Below are 19434 nucleotides of genomic sequence, written 5' to 3' on the forward strand. Positions count from 1 at the left end.
TGTGGCTATTAAAGAATTTACACTTGAAGATGTCACCCAGCTATTTCGCACACATGCTCTTCCTCATACCTTACTAAATCACCAGATGAGTAAGCAACAATCAGTACCAGACTTCTGAAGCAAAGCAGCAAAGGCCTGTTTTTCTTCAGTAGTCAGATGGCACCAAGAAGGCCCATTGTGCCACTATGCAGGAGCACAGCATTTCTGCCACACTGGATGCTATACCAGAGCTGCAATGCTCTGGTATCCTTCCATGGATGGAAGGAAAGATGTGGACTATTTTCATCCTCCTAGTTATTCACAAGTGTAAAATCCAGGCTGGGGAAGTTCACTCAAAAATTCATGAATCAGATGTACCATTTCAAACAGCAGAAGAAATGGTAGCAATGCCTGTCATTCACAGACGTCAAAATTAAACTGCAGATCCTAAAGGAAATTTTGTTTCCTGATTACCCTATTTCCTCAAGCATGGCAGAAAAATCACAGTGGCTTCAAAAAAGTAATGTTTACAGTTCTACAGTATGTACTTGGCTTTTAACCTTACTGTACTGCTGGAATACTTTCATTTACTTAAGTACCTGGACAAAGATGTCTATAACACATTTTGAAATCAGGTAAGATTCATAGAATCATAGAATTTAGGGGTTGGAATGGACTTTACAGATCATCTAGTCCCAACCCTCCTTGCCAGGGGCAGGTACAGCTCCTCACTAGATCAGGTTGCTCAAGGCCTCATCGGGACAGCCACAACCTCCATGAGCAACCTGTTCCAATGTCACACTACCCTTACAGTAAAATTCTTTTTCTCACAAGATTCAACAAGTTCAACTCACTGTAAAGGCACAGTCTGGAAAGTTATTGTAATGGACTGATTTCTGTATTCTGAGATTCAAAATTCTACACATACAGAAGTCCTGGTTTTTATAACTGCCTCCCTTAGGCAGAAAAGGGGAACCCACATGGAAACAGACTTAAATCAGTAAACCATTCACTAAAGACTTGGTATTTCTTAAAGACAAGTTAAAAAACAACTCACTTTCCCCACCAAATGTTTGGCCTGTCCAGTTTTTTCTGCGTTATCCTGCTAAAAACAGCCTCCAAATCGATGTAACAGTCATCATCTGTCTTCAGCAGTAAGTCAAAACTCGTTGATTCAACTGTCCTGTAGCAAAAAAGAAAAGTGATGAGATGCAGCACACCACAAACTACAGATAGGCAATACAAGGCTCTGCAAGGTTTTTTTGGGAAGGAGAGGGGGAAGGAAGAGGCAAGGAATGTCTTTCCTACCCTTGACTTTTAAATGGTTTCTCTATCGACCAAGGCTGACTGCTTGTCCTACAGAAAGGAGATGCGGCTGCACCCTGTAATAATCTTAAAAGATGGACTTGTGTATGAGCTGAAGAAAACAAACTTGGAAGTTTTGTTCTCTAGGGCAGATGGTGGATTTACTAATGAATCCATCTTAAATGGTATTGATCTCAGAAAGCTATGAATCCCTGCTGATGATGGCAGCACAGCTGTCAGGAGCCACTGGCCAGACGTCAGGAGCCTACTCTTCAGGATGAGACAGTTCAAGGGCAGTAGAAGGTAGTAGGTTGTAAGAAATGTCTGGGGAAACAACTCAGTACTTACTCTTCTTCAGTAAAAGCAAATACCTTCCAACATGAAAAATGTAATCCTTAACTGTCTGAAATAGCTGAATGTCTTGTCACTTGTAAAATAACCAAAAAAGCTTAAGATTCCAGGGATTATGGCTGAGTTGATTACAAACATTGTTTTTTAAGGGCAGTTTCTCTTAACAAGAAAGGCATTTTTAAAAGCCTTTTATAACTGGATCTAACTTGTTAAGAAATTATCACAAATATCTAAGTCTTGACATGTAAACTTTCTTTGGTTTGGTTTTTCAGTTACATTCATGACCATTAAATTTGTTAAATAAGTGCAAATCTTGCAAGGAATTAAAACTGTCAGCTATATTTCTTATTCCACAGCAACAGCAATTTCAGCAGTTGTCTCAGAGTAATGGAAATAATTGCAAATTAGAGGTAATAACTTACTAGATTCACCACAGACAATGTAATACACTATGAAAATTCTTTCTCTCAGCCTTCTCTCCCCCCCTGTACACAAGCTTCCTATTCTCCCCCTTGACTCAGCACTGATGGGTCCATGTCTGGACTCCAGTGTGCAGTCTTGGACTCCTCAGTCCAAGAGGGACACAGACATACTGGGTGGAGACTCCAGCAAAGGGCCACCAAGATAAGTAAGGGACTGGAACATCTCTGCAATGAGGAAAGGCTGAGACCTGGGACTGTTCGGCCTGAAGAAGAGAAGGCCTGGGGGGAGCTCATCGGTGTTTAAATACCTGAAGGGAGGGTACAAAGAGAAAGGGCCAGGAAGCTCTTTTCAGTGTTGTCCAGTGACAGGACAAGAAGCAATGGCCACAACAAGCTGGCGAAAAGCCATCCTCCAAATGACTTAAGCTGCTACTTTTCAGTTAGAAACAAATTACAAGGAGTCATGATAATGACTATTTTCACACCCAGACTCTCAGAGCAGAAGCCTGTCTTGCCAGCTCATGCTTATTTGAGGCACCAAGGATCAGCATGCAAGGAAGATAGATGCTGTTGCTTTGCTCACTATGTGCACCCAAAATTTTGAAGGAGAAATACAGTTTAATGAAGTCAGTCACATCAGGCACTTATTTCGTGGAACCTGCCAAATAGCATAACATGCTGCATCATCTTGTGCCACAAACAGCAACATTCCTAAGAGAAAATCCTTTCTTTTCAACCTACCATCGGTAGAAGTTCAGCAGTTTGGCTGGAACATTTCTGTAAGTGTCAATAACATCTACAAAAACAATATCATCGTATGTTCTGCTTTCTTCTTTCAATAAAGCATCTTCTTTTTCAAGGTTTTTTATGTGACTTGTAAATCTTTCTGGGCGAGTATGAAGGCTTTTTAGAAGAGCATCACCTTCTGAAAGAAACATCACCCATCATTAAACAGAGACACATACCTGCACACTGTTTTCACATGTTTCTCTTGGATCATACACGATATTGACAAAATCAATCTGAGGAAGAGTTCAAATTAATGTAGTTCTGAAAACCTTGCAGTTAATTTAAAAATTTCTATGAAATGGTAAAAGTTGCAGAACAATGAAATGCATTTTTGCATAAGGTCTGATAGAGAAAGTTTAAAGTAAAAAAGTATTCTCTTTCATTCCAGTAATAAAAGAGTTCAACATTTTAAGGTTCTTTAATATAGAGGGTGGTCTGGGACTTCACTATTACTGATAGAGTAAAAGGCATTCCAGTAATAAAATAAAAGAGCATTTTAAGGTTCTTTAATATAGAGGGTGGTCTGGGACTTCACTATTACTGATAGAGTAAAAGGCTACTGATACATCAATTATTCCTAAGTATATGTATCTAGCATAAAAAATAAACCCACAAACAAGCAAAAAAATCCTATGCTAAGTATCATCAAACAGGCATTGCTTTGATGTAGCACAGATGGTCCCTGCTGAGCCACATTTAAGGTTCTTTAATATAGAGGGTGGTCTGGGACTTCACTATTACTGATAGAGTAAAAGGCTACTGATACATCAATTATTCCTAAGTATATGTATCTAGCATAAAAAATAAACCCACAAACAAGCAAAAAAATCCTATGCTAAGTATCATCAAACAGGCATTGCTTTGATGTAGCACAGATGGTCCCTGCTGAGCCACATCACAGAACTGACTGCAGGTAAAAGCTAAAAAAACATATTGCAAGAATACCCAACCTTTTGGTAAGGAGACAGTTTGTGGTAATGAAGAACTGACAAGCAAGATGGAAGGGCTTTAGCACACACCTTAGTTTAGGTCCTTACACAGATGACAAAACAACAGGACTGCCCAGTTATCTCTGCCAGGCCTAGCTACAAAAACACAGGAATAACCCTCTGAAAGTCACAGCTTTTGTTGGCTATGATGGACCAACGAGAACACACCAACTCTAGTGCTACATGGCCAAAATCAGACATGGGAAAGGGCTCCTATAGAGCCTGAACATTCTGCTGAAATAGGTACAAAACAGCAACAACAGAGATGGAAAAGCTGGCTATGTTAGGTAGTCATTGCTTGTCAATATTTAAACATCATGATACAGTAAATCTAACAGCAGCAGGACTGGGAAAATGTGAAAAATATCAGGGAAAGATTTCATTGCACAACATTCTTTAACTTGGTTTTGGATAACAAAAACCCAAAGTCTAGATAAAAAGACAAAGGGATTCAAATCAACTGGAGTGGCTGAAAAAGGGCAAGCAAAGAAACCACATCAGGACATTGACCTTAAGCATGAAAAATCAGAAAAAAATGAATTATTTCTGTTAAAAGAAAATTTAAGGTGACCAAGTTCATACAGACAGCACAAATTATACTTCTGAAATGCAATTTAAAATCCCTGTTTTATCATATCATCAAATGTGATGCTATGTTTTGCAGATTTACCTTGAATAGTGTAGATAAAACCACCTGCTATTCCCTCCACACCTTCTGTGAGTTCGTGTGGCAGTGACCCTTCCCCTGCCTGCCAGAGACAGATAAATGGAAAGAAATAAATTAGTTCATCTTTCATTACTGATGTGTTTTTATACAGTGTTACAAAGGTTTCTGGCAACTGAGAATGAAATTAATTTAAAGCTCCTCTAGTTCAGGGACCTGCATAATCACAAAATCACAGAATATCCTGAGTTTGAAGTGACCCACAAGGATCATTCACCATCAACTCCTGGCCCACAGAACCACCCCAGGAATCACAATGTTGGCAATGAAAGACTAAGATTTTTAACTGCAAAGTTTTGTGGCATTTTTAAGCAACTGAGAATGAAATTAATTTAAAGCTCCTCTAGTTCAGGGACCTGCATAATCACAAAATCACAGAATATCCTGAGTTTGAAGTGACCCACAAGGATCATTCACCATCAACTCCTGGCCCACAGAACCACCCCAGGAATCACAATGTTGGCAATGAAAGACTAAGATTTTTAACTGCAAAGTTTTGTGGCATTTTTAAAAGTTTCACCTAACACTAGTGAAACTTTCAGAAAACTAGTTTTGATGTTGACAGCAAAATGTAAAGTTATTCTGGCTAAATTATAACAGCACAGCATGTTTAACTAAGCAACATTTTGACAGGAAAGAGACACACTGACAAAAAGCAAAAATCCAGACCTAATTCCATTGATTGGGATTCTAGCACAGGATTTTTGACCCACATTTTGCCATCTCTAATATACTGACACTGCTTCACACCTGACAAAGACAATAAGGTGAGCTTTAGTCCCTTCCAAATAAAAGAAAATGCCACTTACAAGCATATTTTTTTTTCCAAAAGGCAAAGCAAAACTTTCCCTCTGAGACAAGAAAAGCCCAACTGACTTAAAGATTTACACAGAAAAACACATGGAAGTGAAATGCTAAATACTCAAGACATATAGGAAAACCAGAACCGTGGTAGGAGGGAAGGTGAGGGGACTCACTGTAATGACTCGGAAAACACCCCCTCCATCATTCACCATCACTTTATCAAGGTTTCTTGAAACAAGGCCCTGAAGATCCTGGCTCTCCCACACAATGGTACCTTCAAAACTCTGGTTAAGAGAGCAAAACACAGTTATGAAGGTATTTGAAGACTTCAAAGGATGAAAATCAAACAGTTTGGGGTTTTTTTAATTTTAAAATAGTCAACTTCAAGCAAGATTTAGCTTGAATGCATGACATAAGTTTTCCTTACACTTCGATTAAAAAAAGTACACAAAAGAAACACATCTGTGAAACTCAGTAGCACATAATCGTGCTTTTAAGACTAATCATGAATCTCTGTATTAGGAACATTAAACTTTTAACAGAAGCCTAATGTAAAAGGCTTTGGCTTCCTAACATCATCAAGATAGCATTTAAAGTTGACCTGAAGTGAATTTTTAAAAAATCAAATATAAAATCCTGCATTACAAAGAGAATACGTTAGAACAGATTTGGAAATAACTGCAGCTTTTTAGTTATCTGCCAGAGATCAGAGACTCAATCCTGACACCAGCAAAACTCAAAGGAAAATATGGACACATTTATCCTGGTAAAGCTGTCACAAGCTACTGTAGGAGAGTCACAGAACTCTGACCTCACATCTTGGCTGGTAAGGAAGAAAAAGACAAGTGAATATCTTTAAAATTTTCTGGGTTTAACTGTCAAATTAAGCTATGTCACACCATGTTTTATATACGTGCATTTATATGTGTATGTAAACTCGTGCATTTAAAAGCATTTCATCCCAGCTTTAAACTGAAGACCCCTGAGAACTTGCAAAGGGACAGGTGGTATGTTGTATGGGTAAGAGTACCGGTAGCATTTTATTTTTTCATTTTTTAAAGCAATTTCAACCTCATGACAGGGTAGCACACAGCAGTTGTAGGGTTATTCCACTCCTGACTGCTAGATGAGCGCATTCCATTTTGTCTCCCCCAGTTCCTTAGGAAACACACTGGTAGTTAGCATGGGCCTTGGAACAGAGAAACAACTTATTTCAAGCATTTGTAGATCACAGAATCATGGAATGGTTTGGGTTAGAAGGGATGTTAAAGATCATCTAGTTCCAAACCCCTGCCATGGACACCCTCCACTAGACCAGACTGCTTAGAGCTCCATCCAAGCTGGCCTTGAACACCTCCAGGGATGGGGCATCCACAACTTCCCTGGGTAACCAGTTCCAGTGCCTCACCACCCTCACAGCAAAGAGCTTCCACCTAATATCTATCTAAACCTACTCTCTTTCAGTTTGAATCCATTCCCCCTTGCCCTGTCACTACATGTCCTTGTAAAAAGTCTCTCTCCATCTTTCTTGTAGGCTCCCTTCAGGTACTGGAAGGCTGCAATTAGGTCACCCCAAAGCCTTCTCTTTTCCAGGCTGAGCCAACCCAGTTCTCTCAGCCTTCCCTCGTAAGAGAAGTGCTCCATCCCTCTAATCATCTTGGTGGCCTTCTCTTTCTCCATCCAGATGCACCTCTGTTATTCTAGAAAGTCTCTTCACTTGTACTAACCTATCATCTCTTCCCCATTTTAGCTTCCTTGTACACTAGAAACCTTCTCCACAAACCCTCTGGTTACTGACACACCATTAAGTCTAGAGCTCAGCTTAATTCTCTGCTTTCCTCTAGAAGTAGGTCTCAGTATCTGCAGCAGTCTCAGTATTTAATGACGGCTGTGTATTTCAGAAGTTTCTCATCTATTATTTATAATGTCAGCTTTATAATCTAATAATGGAGCTAGCCAGTGTTTATTCAAGCCTGACTTGCATGCTCAATACCTTCCCCTTGTTTAATTATCTCTCAGTTATCAAAACAAATGGAACATTATTAAGACTTCTTTTTAATGGCAGGACCCCTGAACACCCTGCACAGTAAAACCCACATGCTCAATTTCTTGCTTTGCACTGACTGTCATCTCCCATTCCAATGCTTTTTGCTGTAGGGACTGAGTTCTAATCACATTTTGGTGCCTTGTTTACAGACACAACCTTTGGTAAGCTGTTTATAGTGAGCAGGAGAGTTCTTTCATGCCTCAGCAACCAGAAACATTAAAATTCTCACCACTGACTATTACTGATACTGACTCCAAGCATGTACCAAGAGTCTTAATCAGTTATTACCAGCGAACCTCAGTGCATGGTGTCCTACAGCTGCAAACTATCATTATTTTCCAGGCTGAGAGACTTGTAAGCAAATTTTCTAATGACTTTAGCCTTCAGCTATTCATACTCTAAGCTGCTTAATGAAAGCTGAGGCCTGAAAATGCTTAAAGCAAAAACGTTAGTGGCACACCTGAGACTACATCATCTGTTTCTCCCCATTTAAATTCCAGCCCCGTTGCTGCCAGAGCGCAGCGGCGTTTACAGTGAATACCGAACAGGTGTACCGACACAATGCAGCCCTGCCATACTCCTTTCCTAGTGTCAATCAGTGCTGTGCTTTCTGTTCCTCCAGCTACCCCCCATCACTAATACAGAGTACGTGTAGCACAAAGTCCCATTTTCATGGAAGGGGCCCATGGCTTTTGTGACAAAATACATGCATTGCTAAAATTTGGCTGTAAGAGTCCCTGTGTGGGTTTTAGTTATCTGCTAGTGGTTCTGCTCTTCGGTGCTTCCAGAGGTTCCAAAGCTGAGCTGATCCTGCCTTCCACAATCTGGCCTGCCAGATGCTTACTCTGATGCTGCACTTCCTTTCCCCAAGACGAGCAGAAAGAGCAGCACTTCAGCTGGAAGATGGATGAAGCTCTTCAGCAGTATGTACAATCCATTACTTCTTCAAGGTGGAAAGGCAGAGAACAGATACTGTCTCAGAAACCACCTTATGACAATTAAACAGTTCACCAAATTTACTGCTCTCAAACAAGTGGATAGGAACACGTGGGCATCCTGTCTGCTCTGAATCATCGTGCATGGCTCAGCATCCTGAGAATCACAGGAGACTACATGCTGTGCATAAGCCCTATTAATCTACACTACAAACATCGTGTTATCCTGTAAGCACTCAGCGCATGACACGTATCAGATTAAGGAAGCCCACACAAAGAAATATATGAATACTAATATCCTCTCTCTAAATGAAACACTTCCCATCTGCCTCTCAGGAAAAATGCAGTCATTTATAGCAAAATTACAACTGCCTAAAATTTTAGGACCTCAGAACAAAGTCTTAGGCGAAAAGGTTCACACATTATACTACCAAATTACTGGGTAACCAATACTCTTATTTGGAAAGTAAAAAATGCTTGACATTTTAACATCAAATTAGATTGTCAAAACATATACAGAATATACTGCAAGAGCTTTGTTCACCCAAAAGGTCTTCTGTCAGCCTAACAACTTGCATGGTATTCAGTAAACACTGTCTAAGATGATAAACCAATAAATCAGCTGCAGATTCCCCTTAAAAAGAACAGGTTTCCAAATGCATTCATTCTTACAGAGCCAGTGGAATAAATCAGGGAATAAACTGGCCCCAATCGTCCTCTCCTCCCACTTCAGTCTTCTCTTGCTTGATTCTTTCATAAAACAGTTTCTTGAATAACAAAACAACCCAGATCCAAAGACAATTTACAGCAATAGCAGCAACAGTCCAGTCATGTAGGAGAATATTTACATGAAGGGAAATTGCCTAAAATGGCAGCTGATGTATCTAGTGAGAGATCACTGGTGCCCTGAGAACAATTCCTTGTACCTAACACTCATTACCATTAGAAAAGCAGCCTTCTCCCAAATTTCTGAGGGGCACCCATTTAAAAAAAGGAAGCCAAAAACCCATTCCTGCCATATAATGTTGACAGGTTTTAAAACACCAACTGTCAATCTTCTGTGTGTCATATATTTCAACCAGTACATTACAAGCAGACGCTACTCAAGATCTTCTTGACATCTTAATTGCTGTTTCCTTATATGGTTCAATGAACAAAAAATTCCTCGCTACAGCTGCCAGAAAAGGAATAACCAACATTTTCAGTAGCCCTCAGTAAGAGCTTCTTGATTGCAGCTATCCAAATAATACTGTCTCTGCAAATGTAACACACAATATCCTGCTGCTGTGTCCAAGACATCAGAAACAGAAAACTCTTTTCCAGCCGTTCCCTAGAAGTCTGTGCCATCCTCCCCTCCCTATCTTGTGTACAAATGTCTGATACAGCACTAAGGAGAAAGAATTGTCCCATTCTCTGGTAAACTCTCCCACAGAACTGAAACAGGTACAGTTTTCACTCAGAAACTGAAAAGGTTTCTGAAATTGCTACTATTTGACAATGCAATTTTTGAATCAGTTTGTATTTTTCAGGCTTTTGCCTCATAACTACTCATGATAATGAGACGGTGTAAAACAAATACTGGATTCCAGCATATCCCTACAACTACTTACCCACTCAGTGATTCTGTGAACTAACATTCTAAAGGTTTTCACTTGCCCTTTTCTGCCTCAGGCAAAGGCCAGTTTTATCAGTCAGTCCCTCCAGATGACTAAAAAGAACTGCAGGCAGTTCTGACACTGCACATACCTCTGGCAAAATGAACTGCTCTACTGGCTTGTACCACAATCTGTTCACTTGTACTCCACAGCTTGGTGGACTAAAGCGAGCACTGAAGATTGCTTCCTGTGAACAAACAAAAAACCCACGTTAAAAGTGCTCCTAGATTAGATAGGCCATCAAATGGCTCTTAGATAATAACAAATTACATAAAGATGCTGCATTGCCAAATTCCCAGTCTTCAGAAAACAGTCTCCAGGCTCTACTACAATACCAATTTTTCTCCTTCACTGGAAGTAAAAAGCTAATGCAGATCAAGTTATTAGACTTCCAACATTCAGAATTCTACCATTTAACAAACATAAACCTGAATATAGTATACGTATAGTTTCATTACTGCTATTACAAACCAGACTCTTTGGAGGTTCATCATAAAAGTCAGACTTAAAATTCTTTCTACTGTAGCATAGCCGAAAGTCTTTAAATTAGCCTATCAAGTTATTGCTAGAGATAAATGCAGTGTATCAAATGCAACAATCATGCACAATGATTTTTCTTCCTCCAGGTTAGTACTAAGCTATCCTACCAAACCCACAGCAGCTTAGGAGTGGGGGAAATTATCAATTAAGTTTGATTACAACCTGTAAATAATACCAGTTTCTAGAAATCTCAAAATTTCTTGCCAGAAGACAGACAAGAAAAATTTACAGCTGTCCTGCATCTCTCTGCTTGAAGGCACCAAATGTGTGTTTCTGCACATGTAATTTAAATATATTCAACAGTTTCCTTTTTATTCCTTAATACCTATCAATACTTTAGAACCTCACATACAATCAAAAAATTGTGTATTGGAATTAGATGTAAGTGCCCTTTCATAACAGTATTTAGAGTAACTCACAGCACTTTGTGAATGTCAAATTTTCCTCATCCAGGATGTGTGTGTGCCTATACATATATATAGATAGATAGATGAAATAAGAATTTACAATGCAACAGTAGAAAAATGGAATTCATATGCTTGTCAATTAAGTACTTCTACATCACCAACACAGCATGTCACCTTCTGTAAGAGCTTAATCCACAATAAAGAGACAACATGCTTTAGTACACTTTCAAAAGATAACTACAATACTCTACCTCATGTTCTGCCTGGTACAGTTTTACAGTGATGTTCCTCTGGAATCCCACTCCATCTGCCTCATAAAATACCCCAAGACTGGTAATGACAATGGGGTAAAGCACACGGAAGTTCACACTGACAATTCTGTCCTCAGAGAGCACAGAAGGTACATCCTCAGGGAGGTTGAATGCTTCAATTTCCTGATTCAAAACTGTGTGAAAAAGAAAGGACAGAAGTAATGTGAGAAGACTTCATAGTTCCTGAACACACAAAACACACTGGATACATGCAAAGCATTCTGATTAATTAGCACAGCTCACAAGTGCACAAGGATAACCAAACACTGGGGTAAAAGGAAACACAACAGGCTGCAGACTCAGCAAGGAGAAACTCAGAGTGATACAGCAATCTGCAGGCTAACAGCAACTGCAACTCAATGCCTACACATCCACAGGGAAAAGATTAGAAACAATAAATTCACAGAGCAAAGACAAAAACGCTATTTGACTGCATGAATACCTGTATATTAGCATATTAAAACAATTATTCATGTATCAAAATGGCATACACCTCCCCCTAATTCAGCTGCCTGCTTTTTGCCATTATCACCTCCCTAAGCCCTGAGGCACCATTTATGCTTGGGAACAGTGGATGTTGCCATTCAAAGAGAAAGCAACAGAAGTTGCACTTTGTGGCGAATCATGGCTCAGGTGCCAAGCAATCCTTAGTTAACTTCTAATTAAAGAGCAAAAATGAAATAGAAACTAAAAGATGACAGGAAGAACTTACAATTTTAGTTAGTAATTTTTGTATGGCAGTATTTCATTTTTTCCCCCATAGTACATTTCTTAATTGTTCTCTCTTTAAAGCAGAATCTGAAAAACCCATTGGCTGGCCTTGCTTAGAATTCACTTTGTCACCAGAGGAATCCATCTGACACTTGAGACTCTGCTAGTTTCTTCACATTTGACACTATACGGGGTCATTCTGGCTCTCTACAACTTCATTTGACATATGGATCAAGTAAAAATGTACATTATATGGGAGAGACTGTCCCTGACTCAAGGCAAATGCAAATCCATTAGAGTCAATGGCCTCTCCCCTTCACAGGCCCAAAGATCTCTCCCTTTCTTGACTGCATATGGTACCTACAGAAGATTATGCAACTGTTAAAGTTGCAAGTTCCAGGCCACATTTGTTTTCAAGACTGGCTGCCTAAGTCAAACTCCCCAAACTGCTCTCAGAAAGATTATTAGTTCTAGTTCAGACCACAGAATTTTTAAAAGTTAACTTCTATACCTGGGTTACTGATGTTCAGAAGTTTGCAGGAGTAGGGGTCTTCTCTGTCCTTCACTGGCACAGCACAACCATGCGCACCTATTATAAACTTCACAAGGACACTAAAATAATTTGGTTTTATTAACACCAGTTCTCTTCCCTCCTCCCTCCATCTTCAATAGACTTATTTTATCACAATGGCCTGTCTTTCACTGGGTTAAGATTCTGAACCCCTTAAAAATCAGCAATGACTGTATGCAGAGCAACCACATGAATCCCCTCTTAGGAGCTCAATTTCAAATACACATTAACGTTTTACATCTCATTATGAGGACACAGGAAAATTGGCAGCTAGGAACAACATTTCAGCCAGCCAGCATGCTAAACAGAAAAGGACCTAAGGCAACCCTGAAGGATCCTGAAGACCTGCCTCTCTCAGTCTGGCTTTGTTACTTAACTCAAGATTGTTTAATTACTCTGCATTCAAAAGGCAATGAAAAAATAGTAAGAAAAAAAGACACATAGCATCAAAGAAGGAACAAGGACTGTTGCAATGAAATGCTTCAACTTTGGGTTGTAGCAAAACAAGAGGCTCCTCCATCCAGCCCCAATCAGGGTTGTTGCACAGTCAGGAGACAGTAAGTACTAGGAAGAGCAAGAGGATCCACCTTAGCCTAGCTTTTCACCTGGCAACTAAATGTCCTCCCAGAACTCCATGGAAGCTATGAAAGGCCACATTTTTAGATGACTGAAGTAGCTATGCCTCACTCCAAACTGCAGGCTGACACCAAATCTGTGAACAGTAAAAATCTTGCAGTGCAAGACAGGTACCAAGGTGTGAGGCCTATCAAGATGACAATGTTTCCAGGAATGAACTGCAGCAGAACTTCGCAGCCAAAACAGACCTGCTGTAGACTGTCAGGTCTGTGCAAGCAGTCAGGAAGGGTCACTCACACTGCAGCATTTTGGTGCACCTGGTTCAGTGGGAAACAAACCTGAACTTTACAGATGAGGCTGTTGCAAGAGCTTTCTGTGGTTCTCTCAGCAAAAGTGATCCTGCTTGCTTTCACGTATCCTGGATTACTAAGCAGTTCAAGTTGCACACTGTACAAAGTGTACATTGCAACACAAAACAGAGAAATCACTAATAAACAGTGGCAACTAATCACAAAACCAAACAGCAGTGTATAAAAAATAGTTACAGCCAAAACCAAGAAGTATTCTTACATATTACTAAGCAGATTTTAAAAAACTATCGAAGAACAAGATGCTCAAAAGTAAACAAAACAACTTCCCAGGAAATAATTTAAATTAAAAATTATTAAATCAATATATTTCAGCATTAGTCTTCACTCCCTCACCCCCTGGCCCAAATTACAAAACACTAGGGATTACCATTGGCTCAGTGCCGGATGTTGTTTCAGGTGCTTGAACCAAGTGTCCCTTATAACACTGCGCAGTTCATGATTGTGTCGAGCTGACAAAACACCTACAATAACATCATAATGTTTTGGCTTCCATTGAGGAAAGAAGGACAGTGGACCTAGAAACAGAAAGTGAAAAAGATTTATTATATGCACCTATTACCTGCATAAAACCTGAGTTGCAGGTAATAATTAAAATTCCAGCCTTCCAGTACTTAGAAGAGGCTTACAAAAAGGAGGGAGAGCAACTTTTTACACTACGGTGATAGGACAAGGGGGAATGGTTCTAAACTAAAAGAGGGGAGATTTAGGTTAGATGCTAGGAAGAAATTCTTTACTGTGAGGGTGGTGAGGGGCTGGAACAGGTTGCCCGAGAAGTGGTGGATGCCCCATCCATGGAAGTGTTCAAGACCAGGCTGGATGAAGCTTTGAGCAGCCTGGTCTAGTGGAATGTGTCCCTGACCATGGCAGGGGAGTTGGAACTAGATGATCTTGAAGGCCCCTTCCAACCCCAAGCCATTCTGTTATTCTGTGACTAAAATATATCTCAAAACCAAGAGAAGTGAATCACTCAAAACAAGCTGCAGAATTACTATTGCATTCTTGGTCCAGAATCAGGGAAACATTTTCAACATGTCAAAACCTTCACTAACATGCCCATCTTCCCCCCAGTTTTTAAAACTGCTGGACCACCTCTGTGCGTCACCATTTCCATGTGGGATGTCAAGGCCTATCGTTTCCAGCCTTTTGAAGTTGACAACCACTCTGCCTTCACACAGAATGTTACACTCCTACATGGGGGAATGCTCTGGCTTTATTCAAAGCTGGATGTCACTGCCAGTACTTGTAATCCAGGATTTAGCCTGTGCTGTTTTAATTTAGAGATCATGAAACCTGGACTTGATTGCAAGCAGGATTATGACCAGATAAAGACCTGAGAAGCCCTGATTTAGAGCCTGCAAACAGTCAGGCGAGTAGCTAAAGTGAATTTGCTTAGTTTAATCCATCAGACATTCTAGAGTTAAGGCAGATTTATGTTTAGTTTTAGCAAAGGATTACTTCCCTCTCATGTCACTATTTTTTTTTCATTAGGCTGCAGATAAAGAAAACAAAAGTATGAGTGCCCTCTGAACTACTACATACAGTACAGACAAGATTTTTTAGAGTCTACTTTTTAAGAGACCAAAAATACTACCAAGTCTTTATTGTCTACTCCCACTAGAAAGAGCTGCATTATAATTCAGATTCTATCTGCATGCACCAGCATCCCCCTTCTCCACTTTGATGCTGAGAAAACAGATCTTTTTTTCAATACTCCCTAACTTAGGACCTCACAGCACCCACCACAAGAACTGCTGTGCCACATCACACCAGACACTCATCCAGCCTTATATCCCACTGTCAGCGTGCAGCATGGCAGTGGAGAGGTCTTGGCCTTGCTCTGCTACATGCTGAATCAACATCAAGAGATTTCAGAACTTTATGTTTTTACTTTAGGGCTATTGATAATAGCCCTGACTCCCTAGTCCCAAAGCTGAATAAATCTGCTCTGTAATTGATTCTTAGAACAATACAAGAGCAGAAAAAGCAGAGAGTGCTGTTTCCATGGGTAAATCTGTCCCAGTCTACTTCCCACTAAGTACTTTAGCTCTAAGCATGCAAACACTGATTTTCTAGAAGGTGAAGTTCCAGTTATTTAAATGAATCTGTACTGACAATGGCTACAAGTTTATCAATAACTTAAGCTGAACATTCGCTTAGTAAGAGAAGCTTCCATCAACTTATGCTCAGAATGACTTAAAAGCCTAAGCAGAGAGCCACTAGCTCCATTCCTCCTTTTTTTCACTGAAGTAAACTGTTGCATCTCTTACAACAACCATAACTGAACTGGTGGTGAGGTTCAGGAATATGATACGCTTGCTAACAGAGCAGCAAACCTACTGTCCTATATAACATCTGAGGAAACCTCTAAATTGAACACACTGCTCAATCCAAACACCATTTCAGTTTTCCTTTATGCTGGTAAATACCCTTTGTCCAGAGGCTCTGCATGTCTTTGCAGGCCATTACACAGCCAAGAATCACCAGCTCTCCAAGAGAGCAGGGATACATGAGACAGACATGTTTGCAATATAGACTGTAACATTATAACAAATTCCTGTGCACATCATTGCTTCTCACACATGCCATTTTTTAACTTGTTCTTCTCTCATCCTTTGATTATTCTTCAGCCTTAACTGCAAGCCTTCCAATATAAAGCTCATAGGACTAATGTGCTTGTAGACTGTACATGAGATATTGTTTATACAGATTTGGTTTTTAATATATCACTTTTAATTAGAAGCAAAATCATTTCATTAAATCAAAATTAAAGAAAAATAAAACTAAGAGCTTAAGTCTATAGGGTGACTTGACTCAGAACAGCATAAGTTGGCTTGAATCAATTAAAAGAAAAAATAACAACCTAAAAATAAGCTACTCAAATCAAATATACATACTTTTAATTAGTTTATATTTTAAAATGAGTGAAGCATTTCCTTATGAACCATTCACATGGGAACAACGTTAATGTAACAGATGCTTCAGAATTAATATCCTATTGCTTTTAGAACACATTACAGTGGTCTATATTCAGAAGATTGTCTTCTCTGTCCCAAGGGTTATGTCATTTTACTTTTAAAACCACTGCAAATGGAAAAAGAAGAAAGCTTACTTTCACAAAAATCTAATTAATAAGGTCTCTTCTGGTTAGCAAAGGTTTCTACTTCCTATGGAAAAGTGGGACTAACACTAAACTTCCAGGAAAATAGATTCTTACGTCTCTCTCTGAACTAACACTATTTATAAGGTACAGGAGAAAAATCCCCCAAACACTAAGGCTATTATTCATTTATAAGGATAATTCAGATATGTGCATAAATATTCTGATACAGCATAATTTAAGAGAAAACATTGTTGACCTCAAAGTCAATTTAGACAAGCAATCAATACTTGCCACTGGGGACCAAACCTATTTAGCTTATGTTCCATTTTTGTGCATTCTTAGGGCAAAATTTCAAGTGCTGGAAACAGGCTTTAAAAATACATACCATATTGCTCCAACCTTGAAATGGCTGTGTAAGATAATTAAGCCTTTCAATTTTCTGATTTCAAAGACAAAAAAAACCTGAAAATTTTGTGGTTTATGAAGGGGGTGAAAAATAAAATGGCTACACATCTCATTCCATGACACACCCTGAAAGTGTTGCTAACCAAAGGGATGCAGGAGAGGAAGCCTTTCCAATTCAAAGGTCACATTACCACTAGCTGCCTGCTTTTGAATTCTCACTGACTTAAAGCTGCATCTCGGCTGCGTTACACAGCCCAAGACTTCTCAGTAGAACATAATGAGACAAAGTGCCTACCCTACACTCTTTTAGCATCAGGAATGAAATTGCTTTCATTTTGCTCTTCTGCTTGAGGCTGTTAACCCACAGCAAAAGCTACAAAAACATGAAAGGAAGTCGCTCTCTCTCAGCTGCTGAGATCCATTTAATTCTGTGCAGCAACTGTAAGGGGTACTTCTGTCAGCTCTAAGACTACTGAAGTCCAGTCTGCCAGAACCTTGTGTCACATCGTTAATGATGAGGTCCTACTGAAGCTTTCTCGGGCTGTGATATTTGTAAGGACAGGCTCCCACACAATTCTCTGACATCTGACCACACATGTATTTTTATTAGTACAGGTTTTCATCTCAGCACGAGTTTCAGTAAGCTTTCCCAGGATATTCAGTCACCAATTTTCATGAAACTTAGTGAAAATGCTAGTCCTTGAGACCTCCACCTGTCTGTCAAACTTGACAGAGAACTACCAACAGATCAAAGCTTGGGAAAGATGCAGGAAAAAGTAAACAAGTGCCTATGTAGAGCACAAAGCCATGCCTTTAGAACACAAGGCTAAAGATGCAGAGGTGTGTCTCCTGCTCATTTGGCCATGCAAAGAGGTCACTGCTGATGCTACTCAGATTTTCACCACCTCAGCAGCATGCAACAGCTCTTGAAGATTTTCAAAATCCCAGACTACAAAGATGAACACGCATCTCTCCTTCCTGCAACACTGATTCTCAAGCAAAATAGGCAGATGAATAGAGTGAGAGATCATTTAGCTTGGTTTTGACAACAGTCTTGCTGCACATACCTCTGTCAGTAAGTCCCTTCCCAACTAACAAATTTGCCTGTCATTTTCAGCGAGGTTTGACACAATATGCAGTCCACAAAGTGATCAGGTTTCCACATTTCATACAACTGGACTGGACAGAGAAAAGACTCATCGTCAGTGCCTGCACTGACAAACACATCAGTGTAGGCTTACCTGCACTATCGGGCACCAGGGCACCTCCACTGGAAACTGCTAAAATAGGTGAGCTCCACAGAAGGCTTTGTATCTTCTGCTACCCATGCAGCTGGTTTTTGTGAATAAATCAATGAATGGAACTAAATAGGCCATGCAGAAGTTATTTAGAATATTCTCAACTAATCCATTTCCTAAGACAAGACTAAAAAGCAACATGTCCTCCCCCCAAAAAAATAAACCCACACATTTCAGGGTTTTATCTCTGCCTATTCCTGCAACTTTGCAACCATATTCCTGGTTTTTAATGCTTTTTTCTTCTCTGCTGCTTTGCGAAAGATCCAAACAAACACAAAGGAAGGAATTAACCGAATATAGAGATTTGTATTCACAGAATGCTGACACACACAGAAAAAGAACAAACGGAAGAGCAAAAGCAGCTCTTTGTCCCCCTCTAATCTACTTCACTTAAAGTAATCTGCTATAGCTCATCTGCATTACGTTTCACTGCAAGCAGAGCTACATGACCCCCTGCTGCACCTGCTGTATAACAGAGCTAAGAATCTCCAAGATGTGCACCCCTGGTTTCTGCAGGAGCACAGTACTCCTTGAGGCAGACAAGCTTTTAAACAAGCTTTACAGATTCAGAGAAGAAAACCTGTGCAAGCAGAGGTTTTTGTTTGTTTGACAAGGGCATTCCCCTACAGAAACAGGACAGCAAGGTCCTTCTGCACTGCAAAGTGACAGTAGTAACACTGGTGGGGTGATGGTACCCTAAACACCATTAATGATACAGCACTTGCACATTTCTAGACAAAACTGGGAATAACAGCCAATGTATCAGAAGAAGAGACACAAAAGGAATAAAGCAAATTGTTTACCAATCCCTGATGCCATGGAACAAAAGCTTGCTCCCAGGGAAGGCTACTTGCTCTGTTCTGGCTGTTCTACTGAGTGGGCAATTTAGAGAATAACTGGTGAAAAGTTTCATTCAGCCAGGTCTGGCAGAACTGGTACTCTTTGCCCCCTGCTCCAATGCCAAATACAAAAATGCAACCCCAGTGCTGCTCATTAATAGTTTGCAATGTCTGAGACATCAGTCCACAGAGTAACTGCAAACTCTAAAATAATCCCAATTCAGCTGCAAAATACCATCAGCTTTCTAGTGGATTCTTTGTCAATTATTTCATGCCCATCAATGGTTAGGGGATTCTTTTTGCTG

The 19434-nt window shown here is 39.8% G+C and overlaps 1 protein-coding gene across 1 annotated transcript in view; it reads right to left on the reverse strand.

The window, feature by feature from the left end:
* The window catches only part of B3GALNT2 (beta-1,3-N-acetylgalactosaminyltransferase 2), a gene marked incomplete at its 5' end in the record, with an annotated part of 15734 nt that extends 1732 nt beyond the window's left edge, over nt 1-14002 (reverse strand). The window contains 8 exons of the mRNA XM_009082532.1: nt 1037-1162; nt 2799-2982; nt 4506-4584; nt 5537-5647; nt 10092-10187; nt 11199-11392; nt 12481-12581; nt 13855-14002. Of these exons, the coding sequence (XP_009080780.1) occupies nt 1037-1162; nt 2799-2982; nt 4506-4584; nt 5537-5647; nt 10092-10187; nt 11199-11392; nt 12481-12581; nt 13855-14002 (1039 nt within the window). The remainder of the gene's footprint in view (nt 1-1036; nt 1163-2798; nt 2983-4505; nt 4585-5536; nt 5648-10091; nt 10188-11198; nt 11393-12480; nt 12582-13854) is intronic.
* Between the last annotated feature and the right edge of the window lie 5432 nt (nt 14003-19434).

The sequence above is a fragment of the Acanthisitta chloris genome, unplaced genomic scaffold (genome assembly GCF_000695815.1).
Source record: "Acanthisitta chloris isolate BGI_N310 unplaced genomic scaffold, ASM69581v1 scaffold17179, whole genome shotgun sequence".
In the NCBI taxonomy this organism is placed as follows: domain Eukaryota; kingdom Metazoa; phylum Chordata; class Aves; order Passeriformes; family Acanthisittidae; genus Acanthisitta; species Acanthisitta chloris.